The 22,818-nt window shown below is 45.7% G+C and overlaps 1 protein-coding gene across 9 annotated transcripts in view; it reads right to left on the reverse strand.

Annotated features, from left to right (window-relative positions):
• Positions 1–1,471: 1,471 nt before the first annotated feature.
• The window catches only part of LOC110489394 (neurabin-1), a 94,412-nt gene continuing 73,065 nt past the window's right edge, over positions 1,472–22,818 (reverse strand). For 3 of the 9 annotated variants that reach the window (XM_036971344.2, XM_036971345.2, XM_036971343.2), the window contains exons 7-19: positions 21,472–21,645; positions 19,998–20,051; positions 18,693–18,922; positions 17,028–17,124; positions 16,581–16,695; positions 14,094–14,182; positions 10,806–10,950; positions 10,352–10,472; positions 6,630–6,678; positions 4,043–4,162; positions 3,473–3,496; positions 2,986–3,168; positions 1,472–2,707 (exon numbers count right to left, since the gene is read on the reverse strand). In XM_036971344.2, coding sequence (XP_036827239.1) covers positions 2,495–2,707; positions 2,986–3,168; positions 3,473–3,496; positions 4,043–4,162; positions 6,630–6,678; positions 10,352–10,472; positions 10,806–10,950; positions 14,094–14,182; positions 16,581–16,695; positions 17,028–17,124; positions 18,693–18,922; positions 19,998–20,051; positions 21,472–21,645 — 1,614 coding nt within the window. In that variant the 3' untranslated portion in view covers positions 1,472–2,494. Of the gene's footprint in view, positions 2,708–2,985; positions 3,169–3,472; positions 3,497–4,042; positions 6,172–6,629; positions 6,679–10,351; positions 10,473–10,805; positions 10,951–14,093; positions 14,183–16,580; positions 16,696–17,027; positions 17,125–18,692; positions 18,923–19,997; positions 20,052–21,471; positions 21,646–22,818 lie in introns of all 9 variants that reach the window. The other 6 variants (XR_016493526.1, XR_016493525.1, XR_016493524.1 and 3 more) reach the window with 2 other exon arrangements.

A 22,818-nucleotide genomic window follows, 5' to 3' on the forward strand; every position in this document is an offset into this window, starting at 1 on the left:
CTATTTGGTAAAAGACCAAGTCCATATTATGGCAAGAACAGCTAAAATAAGCAAAGAGAAACGACAGTCCATCATTACTTTAAGACATGAAGGTCAGTCAATGAGGAAAATGTCAAGAACGAAGAAAACGTTTCTTACAAGTGCAGTCGCAAAAACCATCAAGCGTTATGATGGAACTGGTGCTCAGCATATGTGGGAACTCCTTCAAGACAAGTGCTCAGCATATGTGGGAACTCCTTCAAGACAAGTGCTCAGCATATGTGGGAACTCATTCAAGACTGTTGGAAAAGCATTCCAGGTGAAGCTGGTTGAGTTTGCAAAGCTGTCATCAAGGCAAAGGGTGGCTACTTTTTTAGAATATAGAATATAGTTGGATTTGTTTAACACTTTTTTGGTTATGATTCCATATGTGCTATTTCATAGTTTTGATGTCTTCACTATTATTCTACAATGTAGAAACTAGTAAAAATAAAGAAAAATCCTTGAATGAGTAGGTGTGTCCAAACTTTTGACAGGTACTGTATATATTTTAGATCTGTCCTCTTAAACCTTACTGTACCTCCGCAACCCCACTTTGAGAACCCGATTTAGAGAGTATCAGAAAGAGGTTGAAAACAGGTTGATGAAACTATGTTCTCTTTGAAATGTCATTGTCCTGTTTTTGGAGCAGGGTCTGGTATGTTACAAATTCATGGAACTGTTCACTTCACACTAAGAGGAATCAGTCCACTCACTAAGTCCTTAGTCATTCATAGTGTGAAGTGCTCTAATGCGATGCAGAGGCCAGTTTACTGTTAGCAAACTAAAGAGTTTAGTTCATACAGTAGTTGGAATTCCAGTGTTGAGATCTCCATTGTAGTTCCAGTAAGGAGTATAAATACTTTTTTCCTCCCACAAACTTGATTCTTATTCCAGTAAAACTTGTCTATTCAATAGACTTCAGTTCCTCTTGAGTAGCTCCAGTGTTGCCATCATTCTCAAGTAGTAGGAGTCAAGGAGCAGGCCTGACCCCTAGAGTGGTGAGATCTGGATATTGCCCCACCATCCACTACACAGACCTGACCCCTAATGGTGAGATCTAGGTATTGCCCCACCTAGTGGTTAAATCTGGCTATTGCCCCCACCATCCACCACACAGCCCTGACCCCTAGTGGTTAGATCTAGGTATTGCCCCATCATCCACCACACAGCCCTGACCCCTAGCGGTGAGATCTAGGTGTTGGTTGCCCCACCTAGTGGTGAGATCTGGGTATTGCATTCACTATCCCCTACACAGGTCATTTGTAGAGTATGTGCTTCATCAGAACTATGATGGGAAGATTCAGATTCCATAAATCCATCGATCTATCTGCACATGTTCATTTGATAAAAAATGGCACATTAGACTTCTCTATATGATCATATATGTACATTGTCATGATGTCTAAAGGTGTTTTATATAACACATCATAAAAAGAGGAGGAACACAGACGGGTGTGAAGCTGATATATTTGGGGGTTTCTGTTTTCCGAATGAATAAATAAACCTGAATTACAGCAAAATAAATAATATGTAATGGAGGTGGAGGTTTGGAAACACTATGACAGGGTTTCCAAAACATGGTCCTCAGGACCCCAAAGGGTACACGTTTTGGTTTCAACTAATCATCAAGCTTTGATTATTGGAATCAGCTGTGTAGTGTTAGGGCAAAAAACAAAATGTGCACCCCGTGGGATCCGTAGGACTGAGTTTGGGAAACGCTGCACTACGAGGATGTACAATGAGATGAAAGGTAGGCAGGTGGGTGGGCAGCATCTTTACTATCCAACTGTCTGGTCATTTTGGTATTTGTTTGGTGGTACAGTAGCGTGACGGCCTCCAGCGCTACAGCCTCCAATAGTAGTGCACTGAACTCCATAGCCTGAACTCAAGTCCTGTTAGGTGTTATACTAGAGATATTACAGAAAGGAGGAGATGGGAATCGCATTGGGCTATGAATGGAGGAACGTATAACAGCAGACTGTTAACCAATCGCATTCACGTTGTCATGCTGCATCACGCTGTTGCTAAGCAAATCGTCACGCAATTCTCAAAGTCAGGGTATGAATCGAGAAACCTGCCTATCTTCCTCAAAAGTACGTAATGTCACGATTCCAAAGCTATACGATATTACACAGAACAAGTTATTTATCTCACATCTCGGGAAAATATTTGTAATGTTGGGTTTTTGACCCAGCACCCAATTGAGCTCTCCTTGTCCCAGAATCGCCCCGAGAATGCACCGCGGGCCCATTGACGACACATGGGCAACGTACACAATGAGCATTAATACGATTCCACTGGAATTTCCCCATCTCCTCCTTAAAAGTATCTCTGGTTATATCAATTGACATATCACATAATACATCTGGTATTTTAGCTCAGTGGTTCTGGTGACTGTTTCTATCCCTGGAGATGCTACTTTGTAGTGGTTGTTGGTAGACAGACAAGGAGAGGTAGGTCTTAAAGCCGTGGGTTACTTTGCTGCACCCTCTGCTGTCTCGGAGTGGCCCTTGCTGCTGGGTTCGTGGGCCTGTTTCTGTTGCTGCTCCAGCTCTTTCTTACGGAGCTTCTCTCGCTGTTTGTCCAGTTTCTCCCGGTTCCTCCGAGCCTTCTCCATCAGGACCTTGAGGTCCTTTGCCTTCTTCTTGATCAGAGCCCGGTCCTGGGAGGAGGCAACGCCAAGGGTCTGTACACCAACACACACACACAGGGCAAGGGTCAGAGATCGGGGGGGGATGTGAGTGAAGAGATACACATGCAGGGAATTGAATGCATGCAGCTAGGGTCTAATAAAATACATCACGAGCTGTAACAATTTTAGCCTGTTTTTTTACAGTTAATATCTTTGGCCCAAAGCTTCAGGGTCAACTGTATAGTGTGGTGCCCTATAGCGCACCTCAGATTGAATCCAAAAGTAACTAACACAGCTGGATATGCACATTTACACAGGTTTCAGCTCTTTACCTTGAGCTCAGTACTGTCCAGCTGCAGTAGCTGGTCTCCGTCTACGTTCTTGGCCATGAAATCTGGGATGTACTGCTCCAGGTTTAGTCCCATGAGCCAGCGGGACACCTGCTGGGAGGTCCACTCTGTCACAATGAGGTTCTGCCACTGGTGCTGCTTGGGGCACTGGCCCCCATCTAGGATCTAGATACACACACACACACGTTTGGAGGTATACAAAGATCCAAGCTTTCTTAAACCATTATTTCTCTCTCCACATGAAGTGACGAGAGCGAACACATAGTGATGGGTGATTTAAAATGAATAATTTCGAAATGTTTAGAATAGGTGTTGACAGCATGCTGAAGACTGAACATCACATAAGAAACATGCAGTCCCAAGGTTTTGGAGTATCTACCGGTATGTTAAAACAATATGAGAATTATTGATGGATGGAGGCGTGTGATGTAAACACATTTCCTTTTAGCCGTTCAGAGCCAGATCCTACCTCCTCATCTATCATATCCAGACTCTGAACATGGCAGCACGGGGGACAACGGGACAGGAGAGGCCAGTCAATACAAAAACACAGTAGCACGCAATGGTGCCCTTTTACAGGCCTACAGGGCAGGGTCTGCCAAACTCTGTCCTAGGCCCCCTGGGTGCATGTTTTGTTCTTTTGTCCTAGCACTACACAGCTGATTCAAATAACCAACTCATCATCAAGCTTAGATTATTTCAATCAGCTGTGTAGTGCTAGGAAAGAAACAAAACATGCACCCAGGGGGGTCCCAGGACCGAGTTTGGGAGACCCTGCTACAGGGTACATACAAGATACAAAATGGCTGAATAGTGAACCTACCGTTGCTTACATCAAAGTTAGTTAAATGTAATATAAGTTGTAAGGAATTGTATGGAAGGAAACAGGTCATTCGAACACCATTGTTACACAGTCCGGACACTTGGCATGACAGGAGCACTATGTGGTGAAATATAAGCACTTAAAATATAGTTCAATAACTACTGCTTGTTGATACTGGGTTGATACTTTATGTGAGATCAAATCTTTGTTTCTCACCTCGTCTGAGGAGAGCACCAGGGTGTGTGAGCGACCGGACATCTTGGCTTCAGTCAGCAGACCACTGACCTCCACTGAGCTGCTACTGCTGACACTCAGATCATCCTTCACCACAGGAACCTATGGAGAACAACACCATGCAGAAGTCTATTAGTCCTTAGTCAAAACATTGTTTACATCCAAAATGGCATCCTATTCCCTATTTAGTGTCCTATGGGCCCTGGTCAACAGTTTGTGGGCCATTTCATGCCCAGACTTTTTGTTTTTACCTTTATTTAACTAGGCAAGTCAGTTAACAACAAATTCTTATTTACAATGACGGCCTACCCTGGCCAAACCTGGGCGCCGCCCTATGGGACTCCCATTCACGTCCGGTTGTGATACAGCCTGGAATCGAACCAAAGTCTGTAGTGACACCTCTAGCATGGAGATGCAGTGCCTTAGACCGCAGCACCACTCAGGAGCCCATCTCACATATTGTATTCCCCTCTCAACACACAGAAATTCATTTTTGTTGTGTGATGTTTTTAATCCAAAGCAACTAAATTCCATTGTTGATGTAATTTGCTGCTGATTACAAAATGAATAGATGGACTAGACAGGACGGACTGTTACATACATATTCTGTGGACTATTCAGAGACATATTGCATTATTCAATGATGTGACGTAATGAAATATAACTTTGATATTATACTGCATAATTAAGCAATTTTACTGTGGTTTGAGTTGTTGTTTGGGGATCTGTAGCTGAACTGAGTCATCTTCTCTCAGCAGTGTGTGTGAGAGAGAGTGTGGGTGAGTGTGTGTGTATGCGCATATGTCGGTCTGTGTATGTGCATGTGTGAGTGTGTGTGTGTGACGAACAGGCATGTGCGCATGCATGTGTGTTTATGTGTGTGTTTACCTGCGAGACCTCAGTAGTTCTCCCTGTCCCCAGTGAAAACAATAATAAACTCTGTCTGGCAGACAGACTGGGGGCATCTTAATCTCTGAAGCTTACAGCTGGCCAGACCTACCTACCTTCCGCCCAAGGTGGGCTTTCCTTAGTCAACATGGTGTCAGCGTTAGCCTTCATTAGATGTCTGCACAAACATAACCCTCCTTGTGATTTGAGGTATTATCTGCATTAGAACACATCAGTGAGGTACTGTAAGTATGTCTGATTCTCTTGTCTGTGGCCAGATTGGATCCACTGAGCTCGGTAACTAGCTGCTTTTTTGGGGGTGAAAAGCTTGAGCCAGATGCACACCATCCATTAGTGATTCCCTGTTGTGCAGCCTTGAGGTTTGTGAGAAGAGAGAGAGATACATCACTTGAACCTCACCTTAGGGGAGCGGTAGGCAGCTAGATTCAGCCCCGGAATGACTTTTGTTGGTGGGGATGGCCAGAAAATAATTATAACAATTTGTACACTACAAATTGACCACAACTAAGCCCAGAAAGAGATTGTATTTCAAAAATAACAATAATTTTATACCTTGATTACATTGAGACACAATTGCGTCTCTACTTTTATTTGTGTGAATACTTGGGAACAGATTTCCTAAATTAAACACATTTTAAGCTGAATTCCAGCTGATTTTAAAGTATTTATTTTACTATAAACTTTGGGGGGCAAAACAAAATCACTTGCGGGCCGGTTTTGGCCCACGGGCCGACTGTTGCCGATCTCTGCCTTAAGGTTATGTATCAAGGATGAAAGACTAGATACTATGCAAAAAATGTGGTATTATATTGAAGTGATTTCCCCATTACTATGGACAAATCAAACAGCCAGTGATTGAAAGAGAAATGCTGTTACGCAAAAAACCCAACCTCTGAAATGAAAATAACAAAATAAATGCTGATTCACATTCTTGAAGAAATGATGAATGATTCATTACTGTTCAGATTTCCATTGGATTTAATTCACTTCAGTCTAATCCAACATGCCTCTATATTTGAGTAAATTCCTGAAATTAACTTTGATGAAGTACAATATGAATATGCTAATTAGACCGTGTCATGCCCTGCTATGTACAGTACTTGTTCGTATTCTGTTTGATTGGGTATGATTGGAGCAAACAATAATAAATACAATACCAAGTCATATGAATAGGAGAAGAAGTGGGGCCAAGTAAGAGATTTCTGTTAAACGCATCAAAACCAGACACAGGTTAAATCAATGCAACGTGAACAAACAATATGCAACACAATAAATAGCCTTTAGGTATTATCTGCATTAGAACACATCAGTGAGCACTGTCAATACGTATTATCATGTAGATGCCCTGATTCTGATCACCATGCCAACAGTTTTGAATCAATGTTGGTTTCCCAAATAGCACCCTCTCCCCTACATAGTACACTACGTTTGACCAGGGCACTATGTAGGGGAGTCTACAGTATTTAATCAATGTCTATAGTTTAAACTCACATGGTCCAGTACTAGCCTGGTAACCATACTGTCTGTGCTGAAGCCAAACATCAGCCTATCAGCCTATCATCTACACAACGACAGAAGAGTTACTGTTTGTACATCATGGGACCTGGCTAGTCTAGTACCACTACAGACACACAGTTTGGGTTTCTCTTCACACACATACCTTGGCCTTGAGCCTCTCTGGGCTATTCTCAGCGGAGGGCTCTGTAGAACTAGGGAAAAGAGATATGGGTTAGTAGAGAAAACACATATCAAACATTGAGATACAAAAACAGTGTGAAAATAGGTTGGGAACAACAGACTGGGACAAACAACTACAAACAGAGTGCCAGAGTTACTAAACCCCTGAACCCCCAGAGAGAATCACACCAGTAAAACCCCTGAATCCTCAGAGAGAATCACACCAGTAAAACCCCTGAACCACCAGAGAGAATCACACCAGTAAAACCCTGTACACCCAGAGAGAATCACACCTGTAAAACCCCTGAACCTCCAGAGAATCACACCAGTAAAACCCCTGTACCCCCAGAGAGAATCACACCAGTAAAACCCCTGAATCCTCAGAGAGAATCACACCAGTAAAACCCCTGAACCACCAGAGAGAATCACACCAGTAAAACCCCTGTACCCCCAGAGAGAATAACACCAGTAAAACCCCTGAACCCTCAGAGACAATCACACCAGTAAAACCCCTGAACCCCCAGAGAGAATCACACCAGTAAAACCCTGTACACCCAGAGAGAATCACACATGTAAAACCCCTGAATCCTCAGAGAGAATCACACCAGTAAAACCCTGTACCCCCAGAGAGAATCACACCAGTAAAACCCCTGAACCCCCAGAGAGAATCACACCAGTAAAACCCCTGAACCTCCAGAGAATCACACCAGTAAAACCCCTGAACCGCCAGAAAGAATCACACCAGTAAAACCCCTGTACCCCCAGAGAGAATAACACCAGTAAAACCCCCGTACCCCCAGAGAGAATCACACCAGTAAAACCCCTGTACCTCCAGAGAGAATCACACCAGTAAAACCCCTGAACCTCCAGAGAGAATCACACCAGTAAAACCCCTGTACCCCCAGAGAGAATCACACCAGTAAAACCCCTGAACCTCCAGAGAATCACACCAGTAAAATCCCTGAACCTCCAGAGAGAATCACACCAGTAAAATCCCTGAACCTCCAGAGAATCACACCAGTAAAACCCCTGAACCTCCAGAGAATCACACCAGTAAAATCCCTGAACCTCCAGAGAATCACACCAGTAAAACCCCTGAACCTCCAGAGAGAATCACACCAGTAAAACCCCTGTACCCCCAGAGAGAATAACACCAGTAAAACCCCTGTACCCCCAGAGAGAATCACACCAGTAAAACCCCTGTACCTCCAGAGAGAATCAAACCAGTAAAACCCCTGAACCCCCAGAGAGAACCACACCAGTAAAACCCTGTACCTCCAGAGAGAATCACAGCAGTAAAACCCCTGAACCTCCAGCGAGAATCACACCAATAAAACCCCTGTACCCCCAGAGAGAATCACACCAGTAAAACCCCTGTACCCCCAGAGAGAATCACACCAGTAAAACCCCTGAACCTCCAGAGAAAATCACACCAGTAAAACCCTGTACCTCCAGCGAGAATCACACCAGTAAAACCCCTGAACCCCCAGAGAGATTCACACCAGTAAAACCCCTGAACCTCCAGAGAATCACACCAGTAAAACCCCTGCACCCCCAGAGAGAATCACACCAGTAAAACCCCTGAACCTCCAGAGAATCACACCAGTAAAACCCTGTACCTCCAGAGAATCACACCAGTAAAACCCCTGAACCTCCAGATAGAATCACACCAGTAAAACCCCTGAAACTCCAGAGAATCACACCAGTAAAACCCCTGCACCTCAAGAGAGAATCACACCAGTAAAACCCCTGAACCTCCAGAGAATCACACCAGTAAAACCCATGAACCTCAAGAGAGAATCACACCAGTAAAACCCCTGAACCTCCAGAGAGAATCACACCGGTAAAACCCCTGAACCTCCAGAGAGAATCACACCAGTAAAACCCCTGAACCTCCAGAGAGAATCACACCAGTAAAACCCCTGAACCTCCAGAGAATCACACCAGTAAAACCCCTGAACCTCAAGAGAGAATCACACCAGTAAAACCCCTGAACCTCCAGAGAGAATCACACCGGTAAAACCCCATAACCTCCAGAGAATCACACCAGTAAAACCCCTGAACCTCCAGAGAGAATCACACCAGTAAAACCCCTGAACCTCCAGAGAATCACACCAGTAAAACCCCTGTACCCCCAGAGAGAATCACACCAGTAAAATCCCTGATCCTCCAGAGAATCACACCAGTAAAACCCCTGAACCTCCAGAGAATCACACCAGTAAAACCCCTGAACCTCCAGAGAGAATCACACCAGTAAAACCCCTGAACCCCCAGAGAGAATTACACCAGTAAAACCCCTGTACCCCCAGAGAGAATCACACCTGTAAAACCCCTGAACCTCCAGAGAGAATCACACCAGTAAAATCCCTGAACCTCCAGAGAGAATCACACCAGTAAAACCCCTGTACCCCCAGAGAGAATCACACCAGTAAAACCCCTGAACCTCCATAGAATCACACCAGTAAAACCCCTGTACCTCCAGAGAATCACACCAGTAAAACCCCTGAACCTCCAGAGAGAATCACACCAGTAAAAAGTGGGTGTGGGTGGGATGGAGGGGTGGGTGGGTTTGATGGGGTGGTTCTGGTGGGATGGAGGGTTGGTTTTGGTGGGATGGAGGGGTAGGTTTGGTTTGGTGGGATGGAGGGGTGGTTCTGGTGGGATGGAGGGGTGGTTTGGTGGGATGGAGGGGTGGGTTTGGTTTGGTGGGATGGAGGGGTGGTTCTGGTGGGATGGAGGGGTGGTTTTGGTGGGATGGAGGGGTGGGTTTGGTGGGAAGGAGGGGTGATTTTGGTGGGATGGAGGGGTGGTTTTGGTGGAATGGAGGGGTGGATTTTGGTGGGATGGAGGGGTGGTTTTGTGGGCTGGAGGGTGGGTTTTGGTGGGATGGAGGATGGGGTTTTGGTGGGCTGGAGGGGTGAGTTTTGGTGGGTTTGGTGGGATGGAGGGGTGGTTTTGGTGGGATGGAGGGGTGGTTTTGGTGGGATGGAGGGGTGGGTTTGGCGGGATGGACGGATGAGTTTTGGTGGGATGGAGGGGTGTGTTTGGGTGGGATGGAGGGGTGGGTTTGGTGGGATGGATGGGTGGGTTTGGATGGGATGGAGGAGTGGGTTTGGTGGGATGGATGGGTGGGTTTGGGTGGGTTTGGTGGGATGGAGGGGTGGGTTTGGTGGGATGGATGGGTGGGTTTGGGTGGGATGGAGGAGTGGGTTTGGTGGGATGGATGGGTGGGATGGAGGAGTGGGTTTGGTGGTATGGATGGGTGGGTGGGTTTGGGTGAGATGGAGGAGTGGGTTTGGTGGGATGGACGGGTGAGTTTTAGGGGTGGGAGAGGTGTGCAGTGATCTCTGTGCGTTGTGTAGGAGACCCAGCTGTATTGTTGTCTGCAGTCACAGCAGCGGCTGCCAGCCACAGTGGGGATTTAGATGAACACCGCATAACAGAACCCTTTGTGGTTCCAGGTAGAACTATTTTGGCTTTCATGTAGAACCCTCTGTGGAAAGGGTTCTACATGGAACTCAAAAGTGTTCTACCGTGAACCAAAAAGGGTTCTTCAAAGTGTTCTCCTATGGGGACAGCCAAAGAACCCTTTTATGTTCTAGATATTACCTTTTTTTCAAAGAGTGCAGACACAGACACATCTGTACATAGGGGACATTTCACCCCGTAGCCAGAGGAACACAGTGGCAGAGAGGTGGTTAGTACCTGTTTCCTGGTGAGCTTCTGGGGTCCTTCCCTTTGCTTCGTGTCAGTGGGTCCAGACCGCTCCTGGTGATCTTCTCGTCCAGGCTGAGAGAGGGGCTGGACACCACAGGAGACTGAGACCCTGCACACATCATCAGAAAGGTTCAAGAAATAGATGCAAACCTCCAGCAACAAGTATTAACATCACTACATTGTGATCAAGGACGTGACTTTCTCTGAAGTCATCTTTGAAGACAATGTATGTTCTGCATTCATATTTGTAAGATGCTGCCCTCATCATCATTACAGTTTTTGCTCTGTACTGAAAGCGCTCTATCTTGAAAACTGGACCTAAGGCATGCACCATTTTGGGGGGATTATATTAACACGGGCCTAATGAACAAAATACTCAAATATGAGTTATTGATGTGGGTAACACTAAGTATAATGGTTTATGATGTGGTTCTACACTGACCGTTGTTGTCTGCTGCCTGCTGGAGGAGGGTGTGTCTGGGGGAGCCCTCAGCACTGCCAGGGGCCCTGGAGGCTCTGGATTCATCCACAGTACTGGAGGCTGCACTCCGCATGGATGAACGAGTATTGCCAGGGCCCTCTGATGCCTGGAGAGAGAGAGAGACAGAGAGACAGAGCGAGAAGAAAGGGAGGCAGAGAGAGAGAGGAGACGCAGAGAGAGGGGAAAGGAGAAGGAGGGACAAAGTAAGGAGGGAGGGAGGGAGGGAGGGAGGGAGGGAGGGAGGGAGGGAGGGAGGGAGGGAGGGAGGGAGGGAGGGAGGGAGGGAGGGAGGGAGGGAGGGAGGGAGGGAGGGAGGGAGGGAGGGAGGGAGGGAGGGAGGGAGGGAGGGAGGGAGAAGAAAGAGAGAGAGGAGACGCAGAGAGAGGGGAAAGGAGAAGGAGGGACAAAGTAAGGAGGGAGGGAGGGAGGGATCAATAAAGAAGGGGAAAGATAGAAGGAGAGATAGAAAGACAGAAAGATGAACACAGAGAAAGAGAGATTTACTTTAACAATGCTATCAAAAATCTGAGGACTATACTGAAGACTGTCTGTCTGGTGGCTGGTGACTGTCTGTCTTCAGTATAGTGGCTGGTGACTGTCTGTCCTCTGTATAGTGGCTGGTGACTGTCTGTCCTCTGTACAATCGTGGCCAAAAGTTTTGAGAATGACACAAATATAAATGTTCACGTCTGCTGCCTCAGTTTGTATGATGGCAATTTGCATATACTCCAGAATGTTATTAAGAGTGATCAGATGAATTGCAAAGCCCCTCTTTGCTATGCAAATCCCATAAAAACATTTCCACTGCATTTCAGCCCTGCCACAAATGGACCAGCTGACATCATGTCAATGATTTTCTCGTTAACACAGGTGTGAGTGTTGACGAGGACAAGACTGGAGATTATTCTGTCATGCTGATTGAGTTCGAATAACAGACTAGAAGCTTCAAAAGGAGGGTGGTGCTTGGAATCATTGTTCTTCCTCTGTCAATCATGGTTACCTGCAAGGAAACACGTGCCGTCATCATTGCTTTGCACGAAAAGTGCTTCACAGGCAAGACTATTGCTGCCAGTAAGATTGCACCTAAATCAACCATTTATCGGATCATCAAGAACTTCAAGCAGAGCGGTTCAATTGTTGTGAAGAAGGCTTCAGGGAGCCCAAGAAAGTCCAGCAAGCGCCAGGACCGTCTCCTAAAGTTGATTCAGCTGCGGGATCCACCACCAGCTTGCTCAGGAATGGCAGCAGGCAGGTGTGAGTGCATCTGCACGCACTGTGAGGCGAAGACTTTTGGAGGATGGCCTGGTGTCAAGAAGGGCAGCAACAAAGCCACTTCTCTCCAGGAAAAACATCAGAGACAGACTGATATTCTATAAAAGGTACAGGGATTGGACTGCTGAGGACTGGGGTAAAGTAATTTTCTCTGATGAATTCCCTTTCCGATTGTTTGGGGCATCCGGAAAAAAGCTTGTCCGGAGAAGACAAGGTCAAGGGAGTGGGCTCACTCACACTTTTGCCTAAGAACACAGCCATGAATAAAGAATGGTACCAATATATCCTCCGAGAGCAACTTCTCCCAACCATCCAGGAACAGTTTGGTGACAAACAATGCCTTTTCCAGCATGATGGAGCACCTTGCCATAAGGCAAAAGTGATAACTAAGTGTCTCAGGGAAAAAAACATCCATATTTTGGGTCCATGGCCAGGAAACTCCCCAGACCTTAATCCCATTGAGAACTTGTGGTCAATCCTCAAGAGGCGGGTGGACAAACAAAAGCACACATATTCTGACTAACTCCAAGCATTGATTATGCAAGAATGGGCTGCCATCAGTCAGGATGTGGCCCAGAAGTTAATTGACAGCATGCCAGGGCAGATTGCAGAGGTCTGCAAATATTGACTCTTTGCATCAACTTCATGTAATTGTCAATAAAAGCCTTTGACACTTATGAAATGCTTGTAATTATACTTCAGTATTCCATAGTAACATCTGACAAAAATATCTAAAGACACTGAGGCAGCAGACTTTGTAAAAATGTATATTTGTGTCATTCTCAAAACTTTTGGCCTGGACTGTACAGTGGCTGGTGACTGTTTGTCTTCAGTATAGTGGCTGGTTACTGGCTGTCTTCAGTATAGTGGCTGGTGACTGTTTGTCTTCAGTATAGTGGCTGGTGACTGTTTGTCTTCAGTATAGTGGCTGGTGACTGTCTATCCTCTGTATAGTGTCTGGTGACTGTCTGTCTTCAATATAGTGGCTGATGACTGTCAATCTTCAGTATAGTGGCTGGTGACTGTTTGTCTTCAGTATAGTGGCTGATGACTGTCAATCTTCAGTATAGTGGCTGGTAACTGTCTGTCCTCTGTATAGTGGCTGGTGACTGTCTGTCCTCTATATAGTGTCTGGTGAATGTCTGTCCTCAGTGTAGTCGCTGGTGACTGTCTGTCGTCCTGCTTTTCTAAGCCTATATACTGTAGTCGGAGTCTGCGTCCCAAATGGCACCCTATTTCCTGTATAGTGCAGAGTCCTATGGGCCCCGGTCAAAAGGGTCCTGGTCAACAGGGTGGCATTTGGGGCGAAGCCCTGCTCAATATTATTGCTGAGTACCTGGGAAAGAGTGTTTTCCAAAAGAGACTTTACCAGAAATGAACTCAGTAAGGAAGGAGAAGAGGCTTTGACACCACTCAGGATTAAATAGGTGTGTCGCAGGGCATAGACTCGTAGCCAGAAATGAATATATTACATAAAGGCTTTTATAAACTGGGTGATCCGAACTCTGAATGCTGATTGGCTGACAGCCGTGGTATATCAGACCAACAAAACATTTATTTTTACTGCTCTAATTACGTTGGTAACCAGTTTATAATAGCAATAAAGCTCCTCAGTGGTTTGTGGTATATATATATACACCACGGCTAACGGCTGTATCCAGGCACTCCGCAAGAACAGCCCTTAGCCGTAGTATATTGGCCATATACCACACCTCCTCGTGCCTTATTGCTTAATTATGTACGGGCAGAGGACAGACAGGACTAACCACACACACTCACACTGATTAACTTCAATAAATCATAGAAGTATGAAAACAGCTCAATTCATTTTCAATGAGTAATGTTGATTCAACATCTGGTAGTGATTATAGCAGACTGATGATATCATCAATGAGACTAAAGTCTGTTGTATGTATTAAAATGGTGTGAGTCAACAGAACTGGTGCTGTGTGTGAGTGTGTGTGTGTCCATTCTAACCTCTCCCTCTGTAGAGCTGATGCTGTCCTGTAGTAGTCCTCTGGAGAGTCTCTGTCTACTTCCAGCGTGGGGAACCACCTCACTCAGCTCTGGAAAAACACACAACACAACACTGATCTCAGATCGGTTTGTGCTATTATTTTTGGCATGACAAGGAGTTGACATTATAGTACAAACAGATCTGGGACCAGGCTAACAAAGGTCCTCTTGCTATAGAATTACATGAACATACTGTATAGATGAAATCTGTGATAAAAGAGAGGCTGTTGGTCATTAGGTACCATACATGTGTAGATCTATCGCAGGCCTTTACCCCCAATCTCCTTAGACTAGCGTCCTGTCTAGGGGATGTCCTTGTACATCAAGCTGCCTCACGCTACAGAAACAGGAGATAGGCTCCTGCTCCTATGAGCCGTTCTGCGTCCCACAAGCCAAGGCTACTTACTTCACTATGGATGGATTTACAGGACTGTATGAACGGTATGTAAATACACACACAAACATCCAAATCAAATCCCACACCACTATTCACAGAACAGGCCTAATCACAGAAGGGTCCCTCCCTCCACCCCTCTTTCCTTCCCTCCCACCCCTCCCTCTCGCTCTCCTCCCTCCCTCTCTGTCCCGCTCTCTCTTTCCCTCCCTCCGCCTCTCTCCCCCTGCCTCCGCCTCGCTCTACCTCCCTCCCTCTCTCTCGCTCCCTGATATTGCTTAATCAACTGCCTCATTCAGTCTCTCCAGATCTGGATCAGTATTCGGAGACTGCCCACTGTCCCCTCATCAGGTCTTTTATGGATCCCGGAGATGGCAGATTAAGGGTCACTGCATCCATTATAATGGACTGGAAGAAGCCAGAGGAGCCCAGAAAAAAAGGCCAGTGATAGTATGGATCCCAAATGGAATCCTAGTTCCTACATAGTGCACTAAATAGGAAGAAGGGTGTTATTTGGGACCCAAACCATGTGTCTGAAGGACAGATTTAGTTTGCAATGGTTTACTGTTTGTTTGTTTACTGAAGTGGCATTGGAGTACAAGGTCAAAGTTCAAAGTGCATTCAGAGGTAATGCACGGTGGGTGAAAAAAAGAATAAGAGGGATTTGCAAAAGAGAAGCATCAAGCAAAACAAGCATTAATACAAGGACACGTCTCAAGCCTTTGGGTACTGTTAGTCTTAGAGCTAGTGATGACAGTATGCATTAATACAAGCCGCTTCCCAAATGACACCCTATTCCCGAATCCCTACATAGTGCACTACTTTTGACCAGAGCCAATCGGATACCATTTGGAGTGAGACACAGTCCTTGTTTGCCCCCCCCCCCCCCCCCCCCCCCATGTCCCTAATAAGGTAATAACAGCAGAGTTTGAGGGCAAAGGAAATAGGAAAGGAGCTGATAGGACAGATGTAGGGTGTATCTCAGGGTTTGAGTGACACTGACACATCAACCCCTCCTAAGGATGTGTCATTTCTCTCTACAGCCTCTATTGCCCTGTATTGAAATACCCTGATAGAGACTTATAGCTAAGACAGGGATACGGTGATGGGGGGGACAAGCTGTCCTTGTTTCATTGGCAATAGAGAGAAATAGTAATGGCGTCTTTGTCGGCACTAACTCCGCCATGGTTCATTGGACAGAGCCTATGAGGAAAATGAATGGCGTTTTGGATAAACGGCGAAAATAAGGTCTGTGGGGAACACAGGCTTAGGAGATCTTATATGTTTTGTTCTATGAGATAACCTTCATCAGCTAATGTCACTTTGTGAATTTTGAAGAATTTGAGTAATAATAAAAAGGTCATAAAATCACAGGCTTAATGACTCTTTAAAGGTCATGTTAACTGACTGATATTATCTCACAGAACAAAATAATTAAAATCTCCTAAGCATGTGTTAAACTCTGACCTTATTTTCAGCGTTTATCACAGAACCCCATTATTTCCTCATTCATTTCTCTATAGGGATGGCTGAACGAACCAGAGGTAACTTGTTTCCGGGTTTTAGGACTACAAACTGGCACGTTATGGAAATAGTGTACTGAATCTTTCTCACAGTACAAGCTTAAACAATGCATCATCTACAGAGTAGGTTCATCCCAAATGGTACCCTATCCATATATAGAGCACTACTTTTGACCAGGGCCCATAGGGAAGAGAAGTGAGAAGTGGGGGATGAGCGGTTAAGAGCATTGGGCCAGTAACTGAAAGGTTGCTGGATCGAATCCCCAAGCCGACTAGATGACAAGTCTGTCAATGTGCCCTTGAGCAAGGTACTTAACCCTAATTGCTCCTGTAAGTTGCTCTGGATAAGAACGTCTGCTAACTGACAAAAAATGTACAATTAGAATGTATGGAAGATTCAGGGTCAATCATCTGAGCATAACCAGTAATGTGTATTCTATTTCCACATTGTGGGTATTACTGCCTAGGGAGGGAGCTAGACTAGAATATGACCACTGTATTTCTGGATCTCTCCATCTCCCTGAGACTCACCTCTTGCAGGGCCGGCCATCCCAGGACTCTGCTGTTGGGCGCTGTTGTTGTTGTTGTTCATCTGGATGCCATTTTGTTTCATCAGTTGCATCAGCTCAGACTCCAGGGCTGCAATCTGCGTAGAAACCGTTTCAAATGAGTTTCAGGCTTAGCGACCCATGCAGTGTGGCTGTCCAGTGGCTCCCTCCACTGGCAACGTCATGTACCAGCAGGGGAAATGTCTAATCAAGGTAGTGGACTAATGTTGAACTGGGGTAATTACATAAGGGATTTATCTTGTACTTAGACAGCTTTGCACTGTACACAGTCAGCATTGTAAGCGTATACATGTACATCAAAGCCATGTACTGTGGCAAGTATGTGCTGAATGCTCACCTAAAAAGGAATGGGTGTAATCAGCAGCATTGAGAAAATGGGAGAGGGAATATACAGAGAAAGTATAGTTACCCTGACTTGCAGTCTCTGGATCTCCTCCAGGTGGGCCTTCTCTGTATCCTCCAGCCTCTTCCTCTCTGCTTCCTCCTTCTGGACAAACTCCACCTCTCTGGAAGAAACAGAGGGCTGGGGTTAGAAGGGTGTGTTGGTGGCCCTCTGACAGGGGTGGGGTTAGAAGGGTGTGTTGGTGGCCCTCTGACAGGGGTGGGGTTAGAAGGGTGTGTTGGTGGCCCTCTGACAGGGGTGGGGTTAGAAGGGTATGTTGGTGGCCCTCTGACAGGGGTGAGGACAGGGACAGAGTGTTAGGTGGTTGGATGGTTGGGGACAGCTCCTCTCAGACGGGTGAGGACAGGGACAGAGTTTTAGGTGGTTGAGGACAGCTCCTCTCAGAGGGGTGATGACAGGGACAGAGTGTTAGGTGGTTGGGGACAGCTCCTCTCAGAGGGGTGAGGACAGGGACAGAGTGTTAGGTGGTTGGGGACAGCTCCTCTCAGAGGGGTGACGACAGGGACAGAGTGTTAGTGGTTGAGGACAAGGATGTGAAGGGATGGGTAGAGCTCATCTCTGTGTTGTCTCCTTTAACAGGAGTGTACAGGGGTAAGGGAAAGGGAAAGGGTGCAGTGTGTGTGTGTGTGTGTGTGTGTGTGTGTGTGTGTGTGTGTGTGTGTGTGTGTGTGTGTGTGTGTGTGTGTGAGATGGTAAAAGGAGAGAATCCCAGGGAGAATAGGAGCTCAGTGAACTTAATTCAGAGAGACAGTCAGACACAGACCTGCCCTTCTCTTCAGCAGGGCTGAAGGACGCAAGGCTCCCTCACACACGCACGCACACACGCACGCACGCACACGCACACACACACACACAAACACACACACACACACACACACACACACACAACCATAACAAACCCAATACGGACATGTCGCATCAAGGGCAATTAAAGGCATTCAGAGCGGAGAGGGACAAAGAGGTTCTGAATGACCACAGAGATCAACTCACTGCTGAGAACGCGGCTGTGGTGTGGAGGAGAACTGCACAGGAAGGAAGTCAACACAGCTCTCTCTCTCTAAAGCAATCCTTCAACTGAGTGCCACTTGGTTAAAATGTCCTCCAGACTAATGGGTGGAATTTGTTTGTGAAATTGTTTGATAAACATACTATAGGAAAACAACAGGGTTTGAATAACATATAGTGTATTACCTAAAATAAGCAACAATTTGAAATGGCCTCTAAACTTGGACTTGAATTCAAAAACAAAGCTACAATAATAAGGTTTGACATGTCCATATGAACCAAAGTAGTCTGAATAATGTAGTAATACATTTTCAGGTTTTCAGTTGTAAACAACCAGTTTAACACTCATAGCAACAGATGACATGGACACATCTGAGTGGCTAGTTACTAGACCAGAGCAACAGATCTGAAATGTGTGGTTAGTTACTGAATAGACCAGAGCAACACGTCTGGAGTGTGTGGCTAGTTACTAGACCAGAGCAACAGATCTGAAATGTGTGGTTAGTTACTGAATAGACCAGAGCAACACGTCTGGAGTGTGTGGCTAGTTACTAGACCAGAGCAACAGATCTGAAATGTCTGGTTAGTTAGAATATATTGAACCAGAATATATTGAACCAGTGTATTGTCTAATTTAGACCAGTTTAGTACCAGACTTTGACTCACTTCTGCTGGAAGTCTTTGATTAGTTTTTTGGCCTTGTTGTACTTCTTCTCTAGGGTGGTGTACTGGCACTGGGCCTCCTTCAGGTGCTCATTGACCGTGTGGCACAGGGTCTGGGCCTCGATCCAGTAACTCTCCAGCTTCAGCATCCTCTCCTTGTTCTCCTCCATGCTGGCCTTCAGCTGGCTCTTCTCCTTCTCCCAGCGCGCCTTCTCCCTCTCCACCACAGCAAGCTGGGATAGACAAGCACAGATAAGCATGGTATTACACTCACACACCAACACGGCCTACACCCACCACTAGGTACATCATTAAAAACAAACAGTGGAACACAAATACGTACGTAAGTATTGACAGATTTCCAAATACTGTAATGTACAGGCCAGCTGACTGACTAGACACACTATGGTATTACGTGTTGTCACGATACCAGTACTTTGATACGAGGAAGCAACGAAGCAAACAAAACACGATGACAACATTTCTTTGGAAATAGTCCTAATGTTGGAAGAAACGTTTGTTAATTTTTCAAGCTGTAGCACACAATATTTGATAAAAGTAGGTTTTAAAAAAACAAAGACTTGAGTCTGCTTTGTGTTTGTCTTTTTGCCATGGAAACTCAGGTACAGTATGATAGTCAACACTAAAAAAGAGACTGTGCTATGGGTTAAACACATAACATAAAACACATAGCACCATAATATACTTGACTTAAGGCTAATCCAGACTTCACAACGGAGAGAAACTAACAGACCATGTCCCTTCGTTGAGCTTAGTTTATTGGTGTGACCTCCTTCTAAACATTGTTATTGTATTAAGTCCTTCTACTCCTCAGGGCAACCCTCTCCCAAGGACCACCAGAGCAGCTCATGCTCAGAGTATTACACCAACAAGCTTATCTTTCAATTTCACTAAATCCACTCATTGAATTCAGTTAATATCTCTAAATCATTTCCTGCAGTTTGAGCTAAGCTGTCCTCGTGAGGATGCAGAGGGAGGATGAAGAAGTAACTGTTAGAAAGCTGTGCCTGCTTGCATGTCACTCTCACTTAACCACTGGCTCTCTCACTGCCCAGACACCTTTGACATGAAACTGCAAGAGGCAACTCTGCAGTGAAGCTAAACTGATCAAATATACATGCAATTGCCTTAACTATTCATTACTACCTTAAAATAGAAACTATTATACCCTGCACTGTCCAATGACGTCCTTTTTCCAAACATATGTATATTTCTCATGCGTATATTGCACTTAATTTGCCTTTTATACCATTCATCTTAGAGATGACAGCAGGGGACATTTCTTACCTTGTTTTTGAGCTTCTGTATCTCTGCCTCGGTGACAGTGTGCTTGATCTGCAGCTGAGGGAGTAGAAAGGGAAGAGGTTGATCTGATGATCAAACAATTTGCTGCGCAGCCTCTGTTCTGGGCTAGCCTCGTGCACACACACAACCACTGAGAAGAGCCACACAGCCCAGGCCATGCATGACAGCACTCTCTACCACTGACAGGGAGAGACTCACAGAACAGGAGACCAAGAAGGAGAGAGAGAAAGGTCCAAAGTAGAGAGGGAGAGAGAGAAAGGTCCAATGTAGAGAGGGAGAGAGAGAAAGTTCCAAAGTAGAGAGGGAGAGAGAGAAAGGTACAAAGTAGAGAGGGAGAGAGAGAAAGGTACAAAGTAGAGAGGGAGAGAGAGAAAGGTACAAAGTAGAGAGGGAGAGAGAGAAAGGTCCAAAGTAGAGAGGGAGAGAGAGAAAGGTCCAAAGTAGAGAGGGAGAGAGAGAAAGGTCCAAAGTAGGGAGGGAGAGAGAGAAAGGTACAACGTAGAGGGGGAAAGAGAGAAAGGTACAAAGTAAAGAAGGAGAGAGAGAAAGGTACAAAGTAGAGGGAGAGAAGGGGAGAGAGAAAGGTACAAAGTAGAGGGAGAGAGAGAAAGGTACAAAGTAGAGAGGGAGAGAGAGAAAGGTCCAAAATAGAGAGGGAGAGAGAGAAAGGTACAAAGTAGAGAGGGAGAGAGAGAAAGGTCCAAAATAGAGAGGGAGAGAGAGAAAGGTACAAAGTAGAGAGGGAGAGAGAGAAAGGTCCAAAATAGAGAGGGAGAGAGAGAAAGGTCCAACGTAGAGAGGGAGAGAAAGGTACAAAGTAGAGAGAGAGAAAGGTCCAAAATAGAGGGAGAGGAGAGTCAGTAGGCAGATAGATAAACGTGGAGAGTGATTGACAGAAAGTGAAAGGGTTTATAGGAACGACATATCTGCTATAGTAAGAGAGAAGTGAAGAAAGAGAGTTGAGGAAAGTGAAAGAGAGAGAGAGTCCCAGTGAGAGAGAGTAGAGGTCTTGGGACAGTAGAGATTACATGATTTCTCACTCAATATCCAAAACACCGCAGTGCAGCTCAGGCAATTTGTTAAATGTGTCACACAAGTGTGGAGTGAGGGACAAAATGTTCTGGTGCCAGCAGTGCTAGTAAGGCGTTTCAATCAATATTACTAGCAGGTTGGGTCCTTTAAAAAAGAAAATGGGCTCTAGAAGAAAGTAACGGCCAAAAACTACATTTCAGTCATTTGTTACTCTTTGACTTTGTTGCAATCAGGAAGGAGAAAGAGTTGTTGAACAAAGTTCCGGGCCACAGTATTAGTGATTTTAGTGTGAGGAAAATACACAAGACGTTTTTGTTGGAACTTCTGTATTTTTTAGAGTGCTGGAATACTTAGACTAATGAAATAGACAGAAGAATAGAATCAAATAAATACAATAGACAAATGAAAGGGATGTTTGAGTGACCTCTCTGAATGTCTGGTAGAGTTTGGTAGCGTCCAACTCTGAGGGGGAAATGATGTCATCTGTTTCTGGCAAATCGAACACCTCGATGCTCTTCTCCCCGTCACCCTCCTCATCCCCCCCACCGTCTGCGGCCGGCCCCGCCTCTTCCTCCTCATCAGTGGCGTACTCCCCAGTCTGAGGACACACACAGACACACACACACAACATGAGAAATGAGAACACATTCCATAACTAGTCGTACATGTCACTGGGAACACAGTGTTATGTATCTAAAGCTCGTTTCCTGTTTTCCTCTTCTCTTTTGTTGTTCTGACTTGGTCTAACTTTCATTGAGTTATCCCTTCCTATTTTAAGAAGCGCTGCCTGCCACTCCAATGTTGCATTTGATAATGAAAACGATTAATATTTTTTACAGTGAGGACAACAAGTACACCAGTGTAAGCTTTCTCTCAGCCAAGGTTGTAAATTCAGCGCTCTTTCTCAGGATGGAGGGGGAAGGCAGAGGCTCTGTAAGCTCACAATAATGCCTCCAAAACTCAACAGCACTGAGAGGATGGTTAAGTTCATAACTGATGTTTTTCCATAACTAATTAGAGAGGTGGCTGTGTTATTATGAGGAAAGGAGAGAGAGCGAAATAGACTTAGCGAGAGTGAGCGAGAGACCAGTTGTCCGGTCTGGGTACAGGATGACAGGGGTCCTGTCAAAGTGAGAGGGACAGGGATGATTGAGGGATGGGGAGTTGAGGAGAGGGTCAAGGTTGGGGGGGTAGGTAAAGCTGGGGGATAAGGTGAGGAAGAGGGATGATTGAGGGATGGGGGTTGAGGAGAGGGTCAGGGTCAGGGTTAAGGAGGTGTAGGTAAAGCTGGGGGATGAGGTAAGGTGAGGAAGGGGGATGATTGAGGGATGGGGGATGAGGAGAGGGTCAGTGTTAGGGTTAGGGGGGGTGTAGGTAAAGCTGGGGGATGATTGAGGGATGGGGGATGAGGAGAGGGTCAGAGTTAGGGTTACAGGGGGGTAAGTAAGGAAGAGGGATGATTGTGCAGTATGAGTGGTCTAGAACACAGCCACAGCAGGATACTCTATGTGCTTCTCTTCCCTACAGCCTGGCAGCCTCACTAAAGTGATCCAGACAGACATGCTTATAAAGAGGAGTTGCGCTCTGCTGCAGCCTGCAGCAGCCTCAGATCTGGTTGCAGAGAGCCAGGCAGGGAGAGCCAAGCAGACCCAGGGCCTGCTCTACCCAGGATCGAATGACCCATCCTGGCATCCTCTCTCTGGTCCTCCTGCCAGAATCACACTGGGTGATTGACACCTCAGAAACACTGGTGCTGGAGCTTACAGAGATG

The sequence above is a fragment of the Oncorhynchus mykiss genome, chromosome 30 (assembly GCF_057628025.1).
Source record: "Oncorhynchus mykiss isolate SJ-2025 chromosome 30, ASM5762802v1, whole genome shotgun sequence".
In the NCBI taxonomy this organism is placed as follows: Eukaryota; Metazoa; Chordata; class Actinopteri; order Salmoniformes; family Salmonidae; genus Oncorhynchus; species Oncorhynchus mykiss.